The sequence below is a fragment of the Rhynchophorus ferrugineus genome, unplaced genomic scaffold, assembly GCF_030347505.1.
Source record: "Rhynchophorus ferrugineus isolate W39M unplaced genomic scaffold, kcgeb_rfMv2 rfM3, whole genome shotgun sequence".
Lineage (NCBI taxonomy): Eukaryota > Metazoa > Arthropoda > Insecta > Coleoptera > Curculionidae > Rhynchophorus > Rhynchophorus ferrugineus.
In genome coordinates this window covers 51880192-51905226 of record NW_027472582.1, presented here as the reverse complement: position 1 = coordinate 51905226, position 25035 = coordinate 51880192, and the positions used below count along the sequence as shown (strand labels likewise).

At 30.7% G+C, this 25035-nt stretch overlaps 1 protein-coding gene across 1 annotated transcript; it reads right to left on the bottom strand.

Annotated features, from left to right (window-relative positions):
- Positions 1–6068: 6068 nt before the first annotated feature.
- On the bottom strand, positions 6069–24157 carry grnd (grindelwald). The gene is made up of 4 exons (XM_076399813.1): positions 23758–24157; positions 10526–10579; positions 9828–9982; positions 6069–7346 (listed from the first exon to the last, which is right to left on the bottom strand). Exons 1-4 carry the CDS (start codon positions 23987–23989, stop codon positions 7143–7145), a joined length of 645 nt encoding a protein of 214 aa, XP_076255928.1. The 5' UTR covers positions 23990–24157; the 3' UTR covers positions 6069–7142.
- Between the last annotated feature and the right edge of the window lie 878 nt (positions 24158–25035).

The following is a 25035-nucleotide window of genomic DNA, read 5'->3' as shown; positions in this document are numbered from 1 at the left end:
ACACTAAGGAAAGTAAATGAGTTCGAAAAAATAAAAATAATATTTTACATTTTTATGTGGAAATGAAATAATACTGATGATGGAAAGGGGGAGGGCCCACTTTCTATGATCTAGATATACTTATATTGCCCATGTAATGATACAGAAGAACTTTTACAAAAACAATATCGAATTTATAATTATATTGGATTTTGTGTCGAATAACGTATGTTTGCATTGCGGCTTTATTATGAAAAAAGTTTTGCCGCATTAGCTAAGCGAACCAAACGTATAAAAAATGGTAAATGGTGGAACGATAGAGCGAACAAAATTTGTTAATCAATTAAACAATTGGCCAAACTAGTCGAGAGTAATGAACAAGAAAGAAAACTGAAAGCCAGATGCACTAGGAGGTACACTCTGATTTGTGACCTGTTGCTTTGGCGACTGAAAAGGAAAACATTATTTCATCAGATTATCAGCAATGGTGAGTTTACCGATTTTACTTACTCCAAATTGTAAGTTAAGCTCAAAAAAAATCAAACCATTAGTAGTAACCATAACCGACCATAATGGGTAATATTTTTAATAAATCATTTTTTCAATTTCATAGAACAGTCGTAGGTTCGGAACCCTCACGAACTTAAAAATAAATTAAAATTAAATTATTTTCAAAAAATAAATACTGTGATTTAGTTTGTATTCCTAGAAGGGTAATAATAATAATAAGGAAAATTATATCACTCGTAATCATCAAAATGCACATATTAATTCCAACATATTAGAATATTTATATCCGAATAATAAAAAAAAGAAATATCGGTGATCGAAATATAGAAACAATAAACTTATAGTTTTTCAAAATACTGCATTCTCGCACTTTTCAATACTTTGAGGCTACTTTAGGAGGATATTTTTTCATAATTTAATTTCAATTTATGGTAAAAATAATTTAAATTATTTAATTATTTTTAAATTTCAGTAATTTTGTTTTAAGGCATAATGTTGCACTAAAAAAATAATTTGGTACTAAATCAGTGCTGAATAGCAGTTAACTTATAAATTCAATATTATAATTAGCGGAAGTAAACCTGTACATGTTCAGTTCACGTATAATTAGACTGCACAAGCACCAAAAGAATAAATAAATAATAGTATCATTCCATGTAGCATGTTCAAAGTATCTCGACATTTTTTTCTTATTAATCTCTTGGAACGTCAACAATCTGCCCGTGAGCAATAAGCATTATTGTTTGATTTCTGTTATATAATATAACCATCCTAACATGTAGAAGATCACTTCAGTAAGTGATCTGCTGTACAATTTATAATCTAAATCTTATTCTAGATACTATTCTAACTTATTCTAGAAATTATTAAATTTCACTCTATGTGTCTATTAGTATCTCGACATGAATCTTGATGCAAAACTTCGCTAGAAGGAACACGTAAAAAAGAAACAGAAAAATCTGGAGTTAACATATTGGAAAATGTTAAATTATGTTAAGTTAAAATGTTAGTTAATTAATTGGAAGAAAATCACAATTATTAGTACATAATAAATTGCTATTATAACAAACAAACAAGTTTTCTAGGTGCACCCAAATACTACAAGGCTGGTTACTTACACCGAGAAGTTCAGATACCTACTGTCACGTAGGAAATCAAGAGAATCGCAAGAGAACAGGCTCCATTGTCATGTCAATATCGAACTAATACTTTGTTCTAATAAACTTTTGGATAACACCAGAATAGGGCACAGACTCAAAACAATCAAACCATTTGATCTTGTGTAATATAATGAGATGCATTTAATAAAAAAACAGCAGTGTTAATACATAAATATTATTACGAAAGAGACTAAGATAGGGTAAGATGGGCCAGATTAAATATATACCTAGATTTAAATTTTTGTAAAGACAATTTATAGGTTAGTCAACAACGACTAATAAATATATTAAAAAAAATTAATATTACGGACGGTTAAAAATTCTATTACTTGAAGTAAAGTATGAACTCTTGTATTGTCGAACGATTCTCGTGTCCTTTCAATATTTTTCCAGTTTTTCCGAAGATTGTTGGCAAACAAGTGATCGTATATTATTAAGAATGGGACGTTGAAGAGCCTGATGGTACTGGCAAAAACCGAAGATATAACGAACCATAACATTTTTGTCTTCATTCGTATTTACTTCGATGTACCTCTTCCTATAAATATGTTTGTTGGTTTTTTTTTACATACAATCGATTTCTATTTTGTTTCACACTTATAGGCATATATGTTACGCCGATTTTAAGCAGTGGCAAGTGTTTATGTTTAAACTTTTCTTACATAGGCAGTATTATTAACACCTTGGTGAGTCCATCTTCTGACCACATTTTATCCTTAAAATAAAATTGGTTTCGTAGAATAAACGTGTGTTTCCATCCGTACAAGAAGACTATGAAGAAATGAATACAGGTTGAAGGAATGAATATATGAACATTGATCGTTGATCCCCAATCGTTCCGAAATTACCAAAAAGCCCCTTGTGTTAGTTAGCTTTTCCATTCTATTGGAGTTTGGATGACATAGGAGAACCGACAAATGAAGTTATTACACTATATTCGCTCCCAAGTTGCTAAAACTATCCCTAACTTGTAGACTTTGCAAATTTAGGAAGATTTTTTGTTCTAGCCTAAAACGAAGAAATAGAATGCATGACGCATACTCGATCGCTAGGACTTGCTCTGGAACGACAAGCTGTTTGATGGTTCGTCCTTAACAACCTATTTTGGGCATCCACTGCATTTACCGTCTTTGGTGCTCATTTCACTACGTCTAAACTTAGCGTTCCAATGTTTGATGGTTGATTTTCCTGGGGCAGTGTCCAAAAACTCGGCATCAAACCAAGTTTTTGCTTCAACTGCATTTGTTACCTTCAAAAAGCAATATTTTATCAATACGCAAAAGTCTTTTTTATCCATTTTTTTCACAATAACAAAAGTTGCTTCGCTCAAAATGCTATAATTCACAAACTAATGATCCAACAGCTGTTAAATTTATACACGCATCTTCTAAGGGTTAGGGCTAACTAAAAAACATAAGGATATAATTCTACTAGCGTCATCTATGTGTCAGGCTGGGAAATTTTCAATTGACCTGTTATATTGACATGTAGAAGATCACTTCAGTAGTGATCTGCTGTACAAACTTAAAATCTAAATCTTATACTAGATATTACTCTAACTTATACTAAACTCTATCCTAATTTATTGTGAAGATTATTCTAACTTATTCTAGATATTATTATATCTCACTCTATGTATCAATTAATCAGTTCGTATGGTAGTTTGCATTTGAGCTTACACATTTCACCGTCATCGCGCAGATTTAAATATTTGGCGAGTGCCTTAGGATGCACTCACAATCTTTCAGAGTACTTTGCACTAACACTTCGAATCACACTCTTCATGGGCTCTAAGAGGAAATCGCACTGAATTTGTTTGTTGGATACGTAATATGGGGCATCGACGATGACTCGCAAAACTTTATTCTGGAACCTCTAAAAGATAGCTATGTTAGATTTGCTAATAGTACCCCACAGTTCAATACCATAGGTCTAAATAAGCCTAAGTATTGACTTATACATCAAAAACTTATTATCTAAAGATAATTTAGATTTACGCCCTATCGGCCAATAAATAAATTTGATTTAGTTTAAGCCCAATCTGTTTAGGCTTTGTCACTATATGTTTTTTCCATGTTAAAGGTCGATCAATGCAATAAATGCCTTCCCAGATATTTAGCATTGTCTGCTTGGGGAAGTTCATAATTATTCAATTTTACTTTTGTTGCCTTGTTGAATTTTCTCTTCTCTCCTTTTGTTGTCAGGTTCTTCGCAGTTTTCTCTTTCCAGCAATTTTCTGTTAAATTGTAGATAATATATAATTACACTTTTGATATGTCGCGCTATTAGGAGTGCTTACCATGCAGCCACTTTTATATTTTTTGTTATATTTATTGCTGCTGTTTCTGTATCTCTTTCAGTCCCGAGAGGTAAATTTAGAAATATTAAACTGTCAAGTTTCTCTCTAAATAATGTCCAGTTAGTTTTAGTGTAATGTAAAGAGGGTGGTTTTGTTTTGTTACCAATAGTTGAGGAGGCTGTTTTAAAAACTAGTGAGTGATCAGATGATTGATTAAAGCTTAATTCAGCTTTACATTTTTTGGTCTCAATATTTTTTGTAAGACAAAAGATATAGGGAATTTTATGTCTATCTGACAGCCAATATGTTGACTCACCAGTAGAGATATACTATAGATTATGTGTATTCATTGCTTTGACCAATTCTCAGCCTTTTCTGTTACTAATTTAGGACCCCACATTACAGGTTTTGCATTGCAGTCTCCTGCGGCAATGAATATATTACCCAGCGTGTTAAAGAATCCGTGGTATCGTTCTTCCTTGTTGTTGTATTTAGGTGGACAATAGATATGTACTTCTTCAATGGTTGCACTGGTGGCTTGTAAATAGTCCTCGCTGAATTTCTCTCTTTCATAATATTTCATATTCTCACGGACAATTGGATATGTTCCTCCCTGTACTTTATCATCTCGATCTTTTGTGTAATCTAGCTTGTATTCCGAAATCCGTAAATACATTATATCCGTGAAATGTGTTTCCGATACCATCATGATATCACTGTTTTATTCATATAAGAACATTTTAAGTTCCCTAGCATGTTGCTGGAGTCCATTAGCAATCCAGGCAGCTAGTTGGTATTTGCTATAATCAGTCATTAAGCAAGCTTACTAACGACGACGGTGAGTAAATTCATCATTGTACTCATTTGCTCCATAAGTTTACCCATCATTTCCTCTAGTTTATTAATATCACTTACAGGTTCAGTGGTGATTGTGGTTATCGGCGTATTAGGTTGGATCTGACTGTTGGTTACTGCATGTGCGTATGATATATGAGAATATTGTATTGGTGCATTGGGAGAATTAAATGGTATAAGCTGTCTTGGTGGCTCTAAGTTTATTTTTTCTCTCAGTGCTGGATAATGTTTTTGTTGTAAAGCTTTAATTTCTTCCACTAATCAACACAAGCCCTTTTCAATCTTTTTTATGGCCAAATGATCATGTGATCTCTTATTGATGCCACCAATATTTTTCCTGTGCCGTAAGATGGGGCTTTAATGATGGTGTCTTGATGACCTAGGCCGAAGACAATAAAAAACAATCGCACAAAAATACTGAGCTAATTTTGTGTTTTGCGCGAGATTAATTTTTCAAATTACTTACAAAACTTATTAAATTCAAATGGCACTCAAATTAAAAAAATGTTATGAAGAATACAACACTTATTATCGTTGTTATATCTAAACCATTCAGTAAACAAAACGGAATTACCCCACTCCCTTAATGACCCACTTATGTGCAGAAAAAGCAAATTTTCTCCAATAATCAAAATTTTGCTCTCTCAAATCTTCAGGTAAACAGAGGGGTTTATCAGAAAAACTCAAATTTATTGGGAGAATAGGTACTCAGTAAGTTTTAAATTTCAGAAAATTCCACATAGATGTTGAACAATCCCAGAACTCATACATCAAGTCCTTATCGAAGATGTTACTCCGCCAAAGGAAGAAGGATACATGTAAGGGTATTTGTAAAGTGTTTCGTCTATATCTATAGTGCTATAAGCTAAATTTTCTTTGTTTAATTTGTTATTTTCAAACTAAAGCATTCCATTTAGTCACTTTAAACTATAAACATAATTTTTGCAGCTTTGTGAAAAGTTTGATGGAGCGCTCGGCCTAGAAGAATATCGATATATTTTTTTTAAATATCCATAAAAATATATCGATTATTTTATATATAATTATTTAAAAATATTGACATATCCCAAAAAGATATCCATGTCCTTTAAACCTTTTAAAAGGTAGTGACTTTTTAATAGTAAAGGTTTATTTAAATTAAGTAGCTATTTTGAAAAAGGTTTTAATAATCCATATATCGTCCAAATATATTTCGGTATCCCTACTACAGACATATTGCATTGTTATATATAACCATAACAAAAGAATAAAAAATAAAAGATGTATTAACAATAACCATTTATTAAAATATATTCTCTCAGTGCGATACACATTTTTTAAACCTAATTAATGGAATGTATGTATGGACGGTATTCGATAAAAATACTTTAAATATAAACTAATTCTACATTATTATTTGTACAAATATATTTGTTAAGTATATAATTGTTTTCTTTATTATGAATTAATATAATCCTCAAATATATGTTTTAATCAGAAATATTAAAAATATTAAAAGGAAAAAACAGGAAACCACAATATTGAATTTTAAAAGCAATATCCTTATTAATATATATAATATTTTATTTTTAATGTTAATAGAATCTCATTAAATTGGTAATAAAATTAGCAGATATAATTTAACGTTAATTAAAATAACACGAAATATAACTTACTATATGAGTATCCTAAAATATATTATCTTACTATTTATAATCATAAGTTTAAAATCGTAATCCTTATAATAGTTAAGTAATAATGTGCCACTTAGGAGTTATAAAATTATGTAAAAGAGAACAAAATTATTTGGCGCCTGTATATGTACATAATTAATTATTTGTTAAAATTATTAATATAAAGCTGAACATTCTAAGTACGCAAACATCAATAAAATTGTTAATCGATCAATTAAATAATTGAAAATTAAATAGTGATGGAATATTAACATTAATAGAAAATATTAAGTAATTCTGAAGACATAGGTTCCTAAAATTAAATAAAAATTACAATTACATAAAGCTGGAAATTGCACATACTCCAAGTATTGCTTTTTAAAATTTCCTTTCATTTTAAAAACCATCCATCTATAGTAAAATGAATTATTATATTAAAACAAAACAAAATGTATTGCTGCATTACTAGTCGGTGCTTTGAACTAAGGTCTCAAATAAAATTATCTCATTAGACTAGTAAAAGAAAGTTTCAAACTTTAATTACACCAATTGTGTCGCTTAAATTGCAATTATAATACCAATTTATTTAATATTGGTGCTGGAATAATTTTAGATTTTCACAGTTTCCACAAATAATTGAAATTATTCTGGTGTCACAAACATATAGATATAATTTAAAGATACAATTTAAAAGGACGTGTTCGTTTTTGTCATTGCAGGGTTATCGTAGGCGAAGTCCAAGGTGCTATCCTCTGCAGGTCTTCGATCGATGGACGTAGACACAGTAACTGGAGATATGCCGCCTGTAACAGTAGGTGATGGTATTTCTAATCGCAGATCTTTCTTCTTGTTCTCGTTTGGTGCTGAGGCAGTTTCATTATCGTTGTTTCGCTATAAGTAAAAATAATTAACTAGTAATTTTAATTAAGGGGATATTCTAGCAATTTAAAAAAAAATATTTTTTAATATTTTTCAAGATTAACTCTTAAAAGTATGCCCTTAAGAAGATGCTTTGGAAGTTAATTAATTTTCGGAATATAGCTGTTTTAGTGACGTGGCATCTAAAAACAAAACTTTAAATATTTTCTCCTATTGTATCGATTTACTTGAAATTTAGTGTAAATCTTCTCTATATATTTTTCTATCGTACAAATTTATAACAAATTTTGGATTTTTACTATTTAAAATAATCGGAAATGTCACAAAACGATAAAAAAATTAATCGTAATATGTCTTTTTTAACTTTATAGGATAACAATGCTTCTATAAACTAAGAATTCTCTGTCTTTTGACGGCTTCATTTTTCACATTATCTTTCTTTTATACATTCGTTGAACATTAGTAAACACCTAGTAAAAAAATGGATGGTAAAAATATTTTTAATGGTTTTTATTGTCTATTTTTAGTTTTTTTTATTCATACCGAAAATTCATTCCTCTAAAGTAGAATACCCCCTTAGGAGAAATTACTTTAAGTAAATGAAACTTTATTATAATGTGATAAACAAATACAGCTGTAATATTTCCATTCCTATGATATTTCTACTATATATTACTATAATATGCTACTAATATCACTTAATAAATTTCATATTTTAATAGCTATTCTTAAAACAAGGTAGTGCTTCAAGGTTTTGTCAAAGCCATCTTGGCAATCGAAACACATTTTAAGTGACAACTCGTTGGTACCCTACAATATCTATGTACTCAGCAAGTATTCACCGATCACAAGGTACCTCCAATGTTAATTTGTTAAAACGTTAATAAACAAATTCAATGAAACATGTTCTTTACTAAATGAGCCAAATAGAATTCAACGAAAGAAAACGTGCTGGACGAGTAGGATTTTTAACTCAATTTCCGCTGAGTGGCAATAATGGAACAATTAATTTCAATAAATATTGTCACTATTTCTGCTCGTTCTTGTGGCGTATATTTATCCATAATAAAATGTGGATGTCTGCACAACACAATGGTTTAAGCGAAACTTTAAACGTCACATAACTAAGATGGCGCGCAATCAAAATGGTAGCAACCTGTTATCTACCAATAAACTATTACTATGATAAAAAATATTAAGCGTTTAAACTGAAACGTATTTCAAGTTTATTTCATCCATTTCAAAGTAATTCTTATATTTATGTCAACATTTTATTTGAAAATAGGTTGCTGTAGTACTCTTCGCTCAGTAAGACTTCTTCACCTCGGTTTTAATATACCCTATTTACTCTGAATGATGTCTTTGAAACGTAATAACGAGTATCACCAGAATCCCCATATAGAGTAAACAGGCGACGAGGACAGTTCCGGGATGGTCGCACCAAAATATTCACCTCTTACTTTGATTTTCGACTTGGTTTGGTGTGCTTTCTTCGTTATATACTTCTTTTGATTCACCTGCAGTTTACTGATAGTATATCATTCGTTCCATATCCCAAGATAATTCACGTAATTTAGTTTTAGTATTCGATAATCATTAATCTTTAAGGGCTTTAAACATATTTGTGACATCATTTGAAATAAAGAACGTTTAACGAAATCATTGATTTTCTTGGCGTCATTCTAAACGGTAACATGCAGAAGGACAACTACAAACTCCATAGTCATCCACGTGTTCTCCAACTTCTTTAATCAATGTCTTCTTAACGTTAGCAAGGCTAATTTTATTATCTCATCAATTTCTACTATTGAATAACAGGCGCACTATGAAAATCATTGCTCTACGAGTTCAGTATGCTACGTGAACTTTACATGACATGCAATCGCACTATTGGATCAACTTCATAGCAGGTCATTTCGTGAATAAATTTGAGCAATTCCTTAAAACTTTAAAATTTAAAATTTGCTATCAATGAATGAGGATACGAAAGATAATCGAGATGGCCAATGATCTGTTTTGCCTGAAAACTAAAATCTGCATCTTTTTAAAATTTAATTAACAAAGGAAACAAAAGTTTATAGATAGTGTTGACAGCTTATTACGTAAATTTGAAAAGTATTCGGAAACTTTCAATACCCTTGGACTTATTATCAAAAGGAAAACTAATATATTCGTTGATGTTTATTTATAAACTAATCTTGCATGATAGTAATTCAAATATACATAAAATTTAAATGTAAAGATTATCTAAAAGCCAAGACTAAAAGGTAGCTTTTAGCGGAAAATTATATATATAGTAATAAAGTATATTATAGTAATTTTACTAGTTAACAAAACAGTACTTTTTTGAGAGAAATATGGGGACATTTTGTCCATAATAACATAATAACATCAGAATTCCCAGAAATGTTGATGGCACGTAATTTCACATGATCACATTAATATAAATTTAAGCAAAATGAAACATAAAAATATTACAAATATTATACATACTTTTAGAAATTTAGCTTTTATTGCATTCCATGTAATATTCTTCTTTATTTTCCAGCGATAAAGTTGAAACACCAACACTGCCGCTAATATGAACAGCACAAGAATTACTAGTGTTAACGTCACGGTCACCTTGCGTTCCAAACTTTCCACAGTTGCTGAAAAGAACAAGGCTTAAAAGAAATATATTTATTAAACAATATGATATAGTAGGTTGTTCAATAAATGCGTGTTCATTTAGTATAAAATCTCATTAAGGAACGGAAGCAATATTTGGGTGAAGTTTTCAGTTTCCGAAAGCTGTGAGTACATTGGATACTCAATTCGCTAACAGTACAGTGAAAACACATTACAATATTACTTCAGATCACCATGGATGTAATTTATTCATTGACACGTAAAAAACCGTGTCATAACATCATTTTTTTGGAATGCAAGGAGTGTAATGGTATTCAATACACCCTGAATCTATGAACCATAATAACTTTTATCAGATCTCATATTTCAAGTTCATATTTAGAAAACGAAAGAGTAATAACAGTCGTCATGTAATGTATCAAAAAAATGATCATTGGAACAAATGGACTGAAGCTAAAGAGATTCTACAGCGTAACATATATAAACCTTAAGATACTGCAATTTTTATGGAATGACCAAACTTATTGAACAACTTTATCGTACCGTTTTTCGGAAATACTTACCTCTCATATTGCCATTGTCATCACGCGTAACATATCTAAAATCGTGTAGATAATCTAGAAATATTAAAACAATTATTAGATCAAATAATAAACAATTTCAATTTTAATACATTATAAAATTGAATTATTATTACGTTATATAAATAAAATATATTATACTAGTACTTAACAAAATAAGACTTTTTTAAATTTACTTGGTAATAAGTAAACAAAGAAAATATTTAAGATTTTAAGTGATATTATGTACAAAGTTGAAAGAGTAAACTAATACATGAGAATATTTGTATCTTTGTTTTGTTATTAGGAACTAACACAAATACAAGCACAAAACAAGAAGACGTCAATTGACAAACGGATTTAAATGTCTCTTGACGACATCTATGAGGACTCACTTAAGTTGTACCAAACCATTTATTGTATCATCTATATTTGATAGCTGATGCTTATAATAAAATAATACATTTGCACCAATTTCGTAAAATAGTCAATGTCGTATCGCTCAAGCGACTTAACACCTTCCTCCTGAAGAAACGACTAAACACGTACATCTGCGTGATTGCTATCTCATCCGAAGGCCTTCCAAGATTTAGTTGTAATAGTGTGAAGTATAATTGAAATTGTTCTATCGAAATTTCCATGACATTCACTCTATGGTATGATTTTCTAAGATGTGGTGTTCCCAAATTCAATGCTGTTCTACAGCTAGGAGTATTGTTAACAACTTCAATTTGTTTTTTAACGTATGCCTTGAACTATGGTGCACCTACCTAAAGTTCAATAACTAGACAAATAAGTTATATTTCGCCAATTCCAAAACTTCCAAATTAGAGGAATCCATGAACTATGGGTATTTTAGAAAGGTATTTTAGATGTTTCGAAAATCACTTCATACTCGGCTAGAGGCTCGTGTTAACACATACATAAAGGCGGCACGATAGGCATTTGACGCCAACATGTGTCAAATGATTAAAAAGATTTTCACTTTCAATTTTCAAGTAGAAACAACCTTATGGTTTTCGACTTTCAGTGATTTTTTTTAAGGTATTAAACAGGATATTTATAAATTGATATTATTTTAACTATTTTATTTAAAATGTTTTGAAAGCGTTGACAACTTGCCTGTAACATCATCTAGAATATTAATTTATCAATATACTGATAAAAAATGTTATTTTAACAAAAATTTGTCAACGGATTTTTTCAAATTTTCTAGTGCTGGCTTTACTTTAGTACTATTTTTTCTTTCAAGTCCACTTTTGTTCTTACAAGTTTATCGAGTAACTAAAAAAGATGTAGATACTATAGATATTTTAGTTTACACATGAACCACTATCTTAACTCAGGTCTTGATATACTAAAAAGTGATGTCAAATAATTCATACAGCTTCGAAGAAAATATCCATCTAGAAGTTGCTAACATGAGTTTTTAGAAGGTAAAACAAATTATACTTATGAATCAGCTTAATAAGCGAGCAAATAAAACGCAACTTAAAAATTCAGTGAATTAAAAAATTTATGTTATGAATGTTACTATTTATATAATCATTTATGGAAATGTCCCATTTATAAACCAAATATTCCTGGATTTCTTCACTTTACACGACTCAAAAATACATTTCGTGAATGATCATTCGGAAAACTGTATTGGAGTTCATATGTTTAAAATTATACACAAAGAAGAAAGCGATTTCCCCAGAATTTTTCAATTAATTTGCGTGAATGTATTGCCCAACTTAAGATTTAAAAGGCTCTGAATAAAATTCCACAATATATTTGCAATTTTTCTATATAGTACTCACATGACTGTATCAATAAAATCCGACCCTTTCGCGAACTTTATTGATACATATTTTTCCAATTTTTCGTATGGCTTCGAGACATGATTAGTATTACAACTAGACATAAGGAAGCTTGAAGTATTTCAAATCAGATGCCTAAAACAAATTGCGTGTATTTCTATCCGGTACTGGAATTGATGGATTGAGATGCAAAATAACACCACAATTGAGGAACAAATCCAAACATGCAAATTTAAAATATTGCAACATGTCTATCGAACGAAAGGTGAAGGAATTCATCATAGACGTCTAAAACTTAAAAAAAGGCCATGAAACGATCTGAAAAATAAAGAGACTAATATTGTTCCAGGCCTGAGCCATAGCCGCCGATCGTCAAAAAATAGCATAGTAAAGCGGCACCAAGAACACCGGATTGGTTAAGAAGCCATTTAAGGTTTACACTTCTCAAGAACAGGCTATGGATTGGTGATGATGATGAAAATACATACAACCAGAAGTAAATGAGCATAACATTATTGAAATGTATATAATGTTTAACAGTCGCATTTACATTAAAAATATATAATATAACATAAATCTATTTTACATATATGTCTTATCAAAACCTGTTCTCATAATACAAGAGACTAATACAATTGACGTGTAGGTTAATTAGATATCAGCTTAAAATTTGCAATTATCTGTGATAATTACTGATAATCTGTTCGTTTATTTTTTCATGTTAATCAAATATACAATCCTTTGACCATCTTCAATCCGCAGATTATAGTACTCATATCTGATTATTTACCTTAAACTATTTTGATATAAGCTTATGAGCGCTAATCTAGTCTTTCTATCAGCAATACTATTATTTAAATTTGATTTAACATTTTTTAATTTCTTCAATTTTTTTTTACTAAAAACCAAGATTTTCAAAAATGACTGTGTCAAAAACTAATATTTAGTTCATTATTACGAGAACAATACAACAAGTAAAATGGCCAGCTACGACAAAAAAAATGCAGCAGTATTCACGTTTGAGTTTAATAAGGAAACAACTACTTCCTCCCGAACATCCGTCAAAGTCAATCTATTAAATAATGAATTCAACGCTTAGTATCAATAAATACTGTGAAAGAATAATAAAAAAACTACTAGCCAAAACAGATACAGCTCGTTTTCATCAACGGAAAAGATATGTTCTCATCACCAGCTATTGAGAAAATATTGCCAACAGTAATTTATCTAAATCAATTTTTTATAAACATAATATTGTAAATGACATATTAATGTAGAGAATAGACAAAATAAAATAAATATCAATTAGTACATATTTAGTACACCTTGTTGCATGTTGGCAATACTGCTTGTAGGTTATGTTTAGGTTAAAAGAAGCAATATTGACTGAGAGGAATAGTGCTTGAAACCCAAAGGTAGCTGAGAGTGACCGACGAACATTTAAAAGGATCATGGCAAGACAATATAAAACTAATAGCGACAAAAGTGATAGTACGGCGGAAGTTCCACAACTTTCATGAAAAGGCTGCCATTGTCAAATCCCTTATAACAGAAGCCAACGCTAAGCTGCGAAAGAAGTGGACCAAGATCATAAAACATGGACACTTAACAGTTGGAAGAATGTGGTAGGTTTCAATAAATCATCGTATACATTGTTTCCTACAAACGATCGGGTTTATGTATGGAGTACCTTAAAAAACCCATTCGGACTGCATGCTTCCTACAACCAAGCATGGCTCCGTTATGATTTGGCTGGAAATATCTCATTCACATCACTGACCAGATTATATCGAATTAATTTGTCGATGTTCTATTGCTGCCAAAAAAGATCAAGTCGATCTTGGTTTGAAGAAGATCACGTTATCAACAAACATCTTCCTGTAGCAACAATCGCCAAACATTGACATTATTGAACCGTTATGCAGAATTTTAAAACACAAAAAAGTGAGTAGTAGATTGCATGTCCAATTTCATCGAAGCTATTGGTAGATATTTTGGTGCAAAAATGGGATAAAATTCCATTGGAAATTATTGAGAATCTATTCGACGAAGAATTGCAATTGTTTTAAGAGAAAATGGTGGCTCAATAGCTGATGAATAAATAAATATTTTGTATAGGTCAGGTATTCATATTATTTTGTTCATCCTCTATATTTTTAATTATGAACAGATATTTTTAAGTTCCAAGGATGTTTGTTATCTTTATTACGTTATATTTTCAATACGCAAAATCACATATACTAATATGCCATTGTTTGCCTACTAAGGGCTTCAAATATCATCTTTTATTTGCCCGCTAGAAATAATGCAAATAACGAGAGCGCTTGTGATGCTTTACTTTTATTCCTAACGGTAGAGTAAATAAAGTAACGTGCAAATATGTGTACCAGTTTCGTTAATGACGTTAAGGGATTTCCTGTGATCCTACAAGGTTCAACTAAAAGGCGAATGATTTGTATCTTTGGATAATACAGTGTATTCTATTATAAATTCTTGTTCAGGATTATTTTAATCTTAAAAATAATAAGTATGTTTAAACAACAAACGAACAGATAAACCCAGTAACGTGTAGATTTGCCTAAATAAGATATAGTAACTTGTTGGATTCTTAACTCCCAAATGACTTACGAGTGTTTTGTAACATAATTAGCTAGCCTTGACATGTTTAGGTGTAAAATATGTTTTTAAGTATGGGGTTTTATGACCTATATTCGTTATAAAAGTCGAAAGATACTATTGTGATAGAATTCCTTCTAAAAAATCCGATTACATCAATTTAACTACCTAGCTGTAAATCTAGCGAATATGGTGTTATATACATATGTGTTATATAGGAATATGTGTCTTGGTAGAAAGCGGATTACTTCTTACCAATGAGGGCGCATTTCTTTTTCTGCATTTTCTTTATTATTAAACTTACATTAACATTAACTTTGGTCTCCGCTTAAGAGAGCTCTGAGCTCTACTTTATTCCCATCATATATATTTTTAGACATGATTTTAACCCCAATCTATATTAAATTTATTTCATTACAGTATAGCTCAAGTCACTCTGGGGCTCGACACCGATTTCAAAGTAATCAGTTGGTAATAGTTAAAATAATATTGTAAATAGATAAATAACATAGGTTTAGATAGGTATTAGGCGAAATTATTATAAAATACGTCTAGTAGATAGGTTAGATAATGTTTATGTTTATTTTTATTTAGCTATTACGATTATTATGTACATATTTTATTTTAAAATGTTTTTCCTTGTGTTAAAAAATTTCATTATATATTATTATTATCGAACCCGCGACCTCCGTTTGGGAGCTAAACGCTTGTCTACAATTTCTACGGGGTGTTATATGCTATAGTTACTGTACAACAGACATACAGACTATACAGAATATATATATATATATATATATATATATATATATATATATATATAGAACGTCCTCCTTTTTCGAAATCGAATAAATAGAAATCGACAAAACAATGCAGGAAGGTAATAATGACATACTAAATGATGTTAATATATATGCTAAAATATTTTACTGTATTCAAGTAAAATTGAAATGCTTATATAAATGCTGGTATAGGCAAGAAATCCCAAGACTAGAATTGATATATAATGATTGATTTAACAAAGAAACAAATGACCATCTAATTTCCCTTCAAATATCACAAAAGGTTTTAATGGAGATAGAAGGAAAGGAATAAAAATACTCTAGAAAAACCCAAACTATGTCAGAGTATGAAGGCTGTGATGATGGAGCTACATACACAATAAATTCGAATGACCTGTTTCAGTAAATGATAAATCATACTACATGCTACTTAGTTCGCCGAGACGTAAATTAAATAAGAATTTTCAGAATAAAAAAAGGCCGGTTTGATTTTAGTCGAAATCTTCTGATTTGATAAACAATTTCTACACATCATTTACATTAATTGCGTGTCCTGCAACACTGCATATATATACGTGATTAATAACATATGATTTCATTTAACAACACAGCATTCGCAATAACAGATATTGTTCTAATGTCTGTACTAAAATGACTAAACATTTGGAGACCATCTTCATATTTAAAAAAGCGTAACTGTCTATCGCTTCACAAATAAAAGAGCAGTTATAGCGATATAAGAAAACGCCTAATAATAATTAATGTCGCTTTTCATAGCGAACATTTTTCACAAACTCACTGTGTGGTGGATGAAACAATAATAGCTTAAAAAGCCTCTGCAGGAACTTGAAAATTATTGTGCCTATTATTAAATGCTGCTATATTAATGCAAATATCACCGATATATCTTTGACCCTGTTAAGTTATTGATTAAGTCTGAAACCTATTCAAAACAAATAGACAACACCAGTCAAGGAATGAGAGAAATCTATCAAAGAGTATCAATGTATATAATAAAATTAAAATAATATTTAACTAATATAACAAAGCAAAGAACCTCCAGGACAGCAGCACCAATGCAAGTTCTGTCAAGCATTCATCATTGGTTCATCAAGCGTATTCATCAGACACAGCGTCATCTGAAAATGGCATCATCCAAGTGCTGTACAAAACCGGCATCGTTCTTTCAATACAGTACCGCCATTATGCCAGAAAAACGACAAAAGTTATAGAAAATGATAGAAAGAATTTAAATAATATATATTATACCAATTTTTCTTAATAACACAATGTCTGAAAAGTCCCGTACCAAACACATAGACGGCACTAGTTTTATTGCATTCACCACTTTTTTAGTTAATACTAAACTTCAGAAAAAATTTTTATATTTCATGATATTCTACTCATATGTTTGTGAGTTGAGTGACACCATTTGTGTTATTTTCAAAACAATGGCTAAAAAATAATTTCGTATTTTAACTTTGCCCTGCTTCTTGATGGGAACTTGAAAAGAGTTATAAGGTCTGCACTCCATCAGAAACAGCAATAAAACGTGGGTTTGTTGACTGCAAACGTACTAGTAGAGACACCGATGATGCAGAACGCAGTGCACGTCCAAATGAGCTGGTAACACCAGAAAACATTAAAAATAATCCACAAAATCGTTTTGAATGATCGAAAAGTGAAGTTGCATGAGTTAGTTAACACCGTAAAGGTATCAAAAGAACATGTTGGTTTTATACTGTATGAGCATTTCACTATTTAAAAGCTCTGTTCAAAGTGGTTGCCGCGTTTGCTCACTGTTGACCAAAAATGAAAACGTGCTGCTGATTTTGAGCAGTGTTTGATCAGGTTGAAACATAACAAATAGAAATTTTTGCATCGATATGTGATATGGATGAAATATAAATCCGTCACTTCACTCCGGAATCAAAATTATCGTTATCTGAGTGGGCAGCAACTGGTGAACCTCGTCCAAAGCGCCCCAAAGCACAACAATCGGCTCAAAATGTTATAGCCTCGGTATTTTGGGATGTGCGTGGTGTAATATTCCTTGAACATCTTGAGAAGGAAATTATTGAAGCGTTTAAAGACCGATATTGCAAAGAAGCGACCGCATATGGCAAATAAAAAAAAATTGTTTCATCAAGACAATGCACCGTGTCAGCAATGACTAAGACAAATAAAATCCCAAATATGTACAAATCTTACCAACCAGTAATAGATTGCTGCAATACAGTCATTCAAATATACAAGACCGTACTTCTCAAATATACATCCCAATTTCTATTTCATTTTATTGACTGCAGTAACATGATGGACTATACAAATCCCCAATAACTAATTAATACTTCATATATATGATCAAACATATAATAGTAATAAAATGTATTTCGGCAAAATATCCCTATAGTCTCTCCAAAGTTATTTTGTATAAACGTCATCCAGATGTTTAATGTATTGCCTGTCGCAATTTGTAAGTTCATTTTAGAATCAGATAATATTTCCTTATCATTTTATTCTAGTTAAAAGAAACACAATTCGGTCGAAAAATAAATAAGCCTGCCAAAGTTGTCCGGTTGTCAAACGCATGCAAAATTCTTCAAAACAATAATGATAAGAGGTTATAAACCGGCAAAAGTTATTTTAATGCCTTGCTTGTTTTGACAAATTTCTGATCGCTACTTATTATTATTCTGATTGAAAATTCCGAAGCCAGACAGAAAAGATTTCTAGAGAGGCAATCACTTACTTTGATCAAGAACGAGATAATGGAGGCTCCCCCTTGCCTATAAAATTTGTTAAAGAGATTTTTATTATTGAGTATTAATTAACTGCAATTTTTATTGAAAATATTTTTAGCTTGTTGCAGCTGCACAGAATATTAGTATTGCCATGGTCAGTAAAATATCTCAAAAAATGAAAATATCAAGAAATATCAAAAATAATCAAGATCTATATAAAATTAAACACATGAAATGTATGAAAACAGGGAGTAGTTTTTCTAAACAAACATAATTTAATATAATTGTTTCAAAGGAAATTGTTAGTATCTAAGAGGTTAAATGGAACTTCCGGATATTGCTTTTAAATGAATAAAATTTTTAAAAGCATATAATAAAATAAACGACTTAAAATAAGACTTATTATTTCAATTTATGTATTTAGACATGGATATTTCAGAATGGGACCAATATACACAATGGTCACTCATGGCAAGATGATAATAAAAATAGTGTATGACAACAAATGTTAAAGAAAAAAGATAAACGTTGGAATAACAATTGATTAGGTTTTATTGGTGATAACATGTAATAATAATTCATAGTAGATATATTGCACTTCATGCTGGAAACAGGAATTGTTAATAGCATTCGGTTTGGATGAACTCGATCAGGCATATTGAAGAAGAAATTGACAAATGATGGAATTGTGAACAAATGTTAGATTGATTGGAAATTAACAGCTTAGTTATTCACTTGAATGAAATTTTCTGAATATGATATGATTCAACGCCGACAATTTCTAAGCCAGACTGACGAGAGTGGAAACAAGTGGTGAGTATATAATTAATACATGGTAACTGTAGGAAATGTTATTATAAAATATAAAAAATGTGTCCGGAGAGAAAGAATAGTAACTGTTTTGCATGTAATGTAGTGATTATATCTAGTTGTATCAAGAAACAGGTATTAACTGAACAATCGAAGGAGAAATACAATGATATCAAAATGTCTTTACAAGGAAATACTGTACCGAAGGACATAAGAACTAAGCGTGAAAGGTAGATAATGCTATCTAATGAAAGTAAAATATATTACTTGGATATACAATTGTTAATGAGGTGAATTAGGGGATACAACTACAAGCGCTCCTAGAACTCTAACTCATAGGTCATATGGAAAAGAGGTCAATCTAAATATAATCAAACACAACTCTAACCTACACTCTATTATAACTGTGTACTTAATTGTAGTTCTAAACCCTTCGATAATATATGCATTAAATGTACTATAATAATGTATGTAATAATGTTAAAATTAGTTATATTTTATAATAGTATTTTTGACTAATTATTTAATTTATATTAAAATGTTGTATGTCAAAGCCAAACTGAACTGAAGATCAGTGTTGATACGGCTACATTGCAACGTTTTGAAGTCAGAAATTTAAATAACGTATGTACAAAATAACTAGATAGACTATAATTTGATACACTCCACATTACATGCAACAAAATAAAAACAGCAAGTAAATAAATATACTTTTATCAATCAGTAATGTTTCAATAATTAAATTAAATGTAATCTCAAAACGATAATAATTCGCCAATGTATGCAAAATATTATTATGTATGCATTAATCTCTTAAGCGTTTATATGTGGAACACGAAAAAAATTAATATACTTTGTGGCATACGGAAAACTTCGATAATTATGCTCATAAAATAAAAATATCCTTTCAAAAGCACGCCACTTTTTTCCGTTAGGATTTTATGAGTTATTTGCGGAACGAACGATGTGAATATTTGATCCAAAAAAGGATTATACCGAACAGTTGTTTTTTAACATTAAAACTGATTAATTATATTTTTATAACATTTGAATATCAAATTGCAGAACATGAAATAAGTAAAACAATTTAATCGTCAAGTTAACAATGCATTAACATCTGCAAGAAAACGCTCAAAATTGGCTTTATTCTTCAACGTAATGTTTTCCAATCATTCATTCAACGCCGCTCTAACATTTCAATATCACTTTTGTAAAACGATTTATCTTTTACCTCAAAATAGACCTGTCGCCACTTACCGTCCACTCAGATGACGATCGTTTTGATTCCACAGTGAAATGATGGATCCATGTCACATATTCATGCAAAAATTCCGGTTTATTACGATTAAACATGGCCATTAAACAGAATCATCAACACGTTCTTGTTTTTAGTCAACAGTGAGCTAACCCACTTTGAAAAGAGTTTTCTCATAGTTAAAAGGTCAATTGAAAAGTCACCGCACTGATACATAGATGGCGCTACTAGAATTAAATTCATATGTTTTTTAGTTAGTCCTAAGCTAGTTGGTCAAAAAAGATGCGTGTATAAATTTGACAGCTGTCGGATCATTAGTTTGTGAATTATATCATTTTGAGTGAAGCAACTTTTATTATTGTGAAAGAAATGGGTAAAAAAGAATTTCGCGTTGATAAAATATTGCTTTTTGAAGGGAAAAATACAGTTGAAGCAAAAAACTTGGCTTGATGCCGAGTTTTCAGACACTGCCCTAGGGAAATCAATCTTCGAGGTATTGGTATGCTAAATTTAGATATGGTGAAATGAGCACGGAAGACAGTGAACGCAGTGGACGGCCAAAAGAGGTTGTTACAGACGAAAGCATTTAAAAAATCCATAAAATGATTTTAAATGACCGTAAATTAAAATAGAGTTAAATAGTAGACACTCTAAAGATATCGACTGAACGTGTACATTATATCATTCACGAATATTTTGGTACGAGAAAGCTCTGTGCAAAGTGGGTGCTGCGCGAGCTCATTTTTGACCAAAAACAACGTCGAGTCGATGATTCGAAGCAGTGTTTAAAGATGATCAAACGTAATAAACCCCAGTTTTTGCGTCGATATGTGACAATTGATGAAACATCCAATCGACAGTCATCCGAGTGACCTGCACACGATAAACCCGCTCCAAAACGCGGGAACACGCAACAGTCGGCTGGCAAAGATATGGCACCTGGAAAAAGGTGGAGAAGGTGAAAGGTGGTCGATCGAAAAGGTGGAGGGTCGCTATAATCGATGTATCACCCTTGAAGGGAATTATGTTGAATAAAAAAAACTAATTTTGCCAAAAATATTTGTTTTACTATGGTCTGCCGGAGACTTTTCAATTGACCTGTTAAATGCTCATTGAATATAAAACGTTAATACAAACGCAATATAAATTGTTCTTTTGATATTTTTACGATATTAGAGTAAAAAAGAAAAATTAAAGTAGTATGACTCTTAGCACAATAACTTACAAACTTGTGAGTAGAATACGAAATTTAACAGCTTTCTTCTGAAGGTTAGTACTAGCGCCATCTACGTGTTAGGTGCGGGACTTCTCCGCCCATGTGTTACATGCAGAAGTGCAACAGGATACCATCTGTCTCTATCTCAGTAGTATCAGTAGTATTTATCTCAGTATTCTAGTATCAGCAATTATATACCTAAATTTAACAGAATTGCGACACAGATATATTAATGGATGATAAGGCACTCTTAGGGGTAGACACGATCAAGGGGCAATAATAAATAATATAATAGATTGAGTCAAATAGTGGCAAACAGAACTAAACACGCTCAAATCTGCTCCTGTCTATGTTGCCAACATATGAAAAAATTATACTTAGAAGGGGATCATATTTTTTTTATATTCATTAAAAATAACAATAGTTACCAAAACTCTTATAGTAATGTTAGCGGTTGTGATGTATACGTGTCAATGATTTAATTAATAATATATTATATTCCGTCAATAAGAGCTAAACATTTATTTCAGTATTTCAAAACAAGTGAATTCAGTTTAAATTAAAGAGATCTATTTATTATCGTACTAGTATAGACTAGTATATTTGATATGCATCTCAAACATATCATTGAGCAAGTCGTTTATGAAACATGATTCTAATACTAAACAACTATTAAAGAGTCATTTTTAATGAGTTCTAGTAAACTACTATTTGTCATTTCCAAAATTGAAAATGTAATTAACAATACGTACAAATATATGAATTTATGAAATAAAAATATGCTTTGTATACTTAAGCTTAATAATATCAACGCTTTTCCAAGGAAACGTTGTTTGTTAAGTGAATATTTAAATAGTATTACGTGCAGATTTATCAATCTAATAGTATCATTTACTACATTACATTACAACGTTTTACATTTATTTTCAATTTAATTTATCAAGACCCTATAACTACTACAATATTCAGCTTTTTAGTTTTGTGTTTTGATCAATTTTATGGTCTAAGTCAGAGATAGGTTGGTTGTTTCTCTTAGGCTTCCTTAATACCAAATCAAATTATTGAATTATGCACCTTAAATTTGAACAGTAGAGAGTTAGGTTGCTGAAGTTAAAAGTGTTAAAAATTCAGCAACATCAGATATCATAGAAAAAATGTCAAATATGGTTTTAAATACCGATTGATTAATGGGAGAAGAATTAATAAGCATAAAAAAGGATAACTAGATATCCCATAGACGCTATGAACATGTTTGTTGTCGAATTTCAAAAAGCTGAACATAATTTTCCACCATATTAGCCAATAATCAAGCAATAGGATCAAAACAGTTTTAGGGCTTTTTATAAATGATAAAAATAATACTGTATCGTGACTCTCAATGAACACTAGAAGCTGTAAGGTGGTGTGAAACTGAACTTTAGTTCTGAAGCAAGCCCGAAATCGATCACAAGTAGATTGGATACACAAAATAATTAACTAAAATGATAGCTTTTTGAAGGAACTGAATAGAAAATGGAAACAAGGAGGGAAAAAGTTTGCAACTGCAATTATAAAGACCTTATAAATGTTAACAGTTGTCTAGTTTAGATGGACTATATAACTCAACAATCTAGAATAAGAAACTAAATTTTAAACCAGAAAATCGCATTTCTAGAAAGACTAAACTTTTTGAGCAACCTGGTATATTGTTAAACCCCATTAAAACAAGTTTTTAATAAAATATGCATTGTGTAATTCAAACAGCTTAATGCATAATTAATTAATTGTTCGAATACTTCTTGAACACAAACTTTTAAAAATAAATATATTATTTGTAATTCTGTTATTTAAACTTTTAAAATAACATGGACAATCGAATTCTTCCTCGAGTTTGTTTTGTGTAAAGCATTTATTAAGTGTATTTGCCTTTCTTAACTTTTTCGATTACAATTTTTGTTCCGTTTTCAAATAAAATATAAGTTAACTCTTATTGTTATAGTTAAGTGGGTTAAGGAGATAGTTCCCCTAATTTACCTTGACACTGGCTTTCACATAAGATTTTTTCGTAGTTATGACTGGATGTATCGCATGCCGATGAACATGGCTGACAGGTCTTGTCGAAATTCGAACAATATTCCGACAGTCGGCACGACTTTTGACCACATTTCACTCCTTCCAACGTGATGCCCGCCGAGGCACCATCAACAGAAGATATAACTATCGAAACTAATGCCACGTTCACCAACAGGAAACTGTTAAACACCATTTTTCGCGATAGGATAGCACAAATCACATTTTATCACAGCACTTCCGATCTGACAGGTGTTTTGCGTATTCGACTGCTTCTCGACGCGTCAACAGGCCACCACTATGGTTGGCATAACATTACGTTTAACCTGATGGGTGAGTCACATACCGCAACTACCATGTCGTTATGCAGTCGGCGATTAAGTCTAGGTTGGCGTACCTCAACGACGTAACGCAGGTACCAGGTACTCAGGTAGGGGACGCATTATTATAACCTGTCTAGTCACAAATAAGATTTGTAAATATACTTAGGTGATAATTGTCATAACCGTTTGTATTTTTATCAGCAATTTTGACTATTTTTATATGTACGAAGTGTTACTGTAGATTTTTTTTAGAAATAGAACTGTGAAGTAATATTAAACTTGTAAAGTAAAAATAAAAGGGTGACATTAATATGGTACCCAAAAAAACATTTTTTTTTATTTATTTGTGAATACATTTCAAATTAAACCTACACATATATGTTTTTCCATACTGGAATATACTTCAAAGGTGCTCTACGACAAGCAGTCGAAATAGCCTAGTAGATATTTAAAAATGTCAATTTCAATATTGAAAACCAAAAATAAAAACAAGGAAAATTGCTAATATCTATAACAAATTTGTTTGGTGTCTTTCTATGGTTTGGTGTTTTCGTTGATTGGTATATAGTAGCTCAAATTATTTGCTCAACATATTTTTTTAAAGTTAAAAATTAATTTAAAATATTTTCGTAATTTAAAGTTCAAGCTATTGATATTGGTATAAATGTTACCTTCTATAATATGTTAAAAGTAATACCAAGAACCTTTCTAAAAATATTTAATTTTAAAACAGTATTTTATTATAAAATAATTTAAATAAAATAAAATAAGGCAAGCAAATCTAGATCTGCTACAATTCTTACCAATATATTGTAGCGACCTTGAGGCATGTCAAATTTTACATAGTGGAATAACGGTCTACAAAATACCCAAAAATATAATCCCAGATGTTGAACATGGGCGGGGTGCCAGCAGCGCC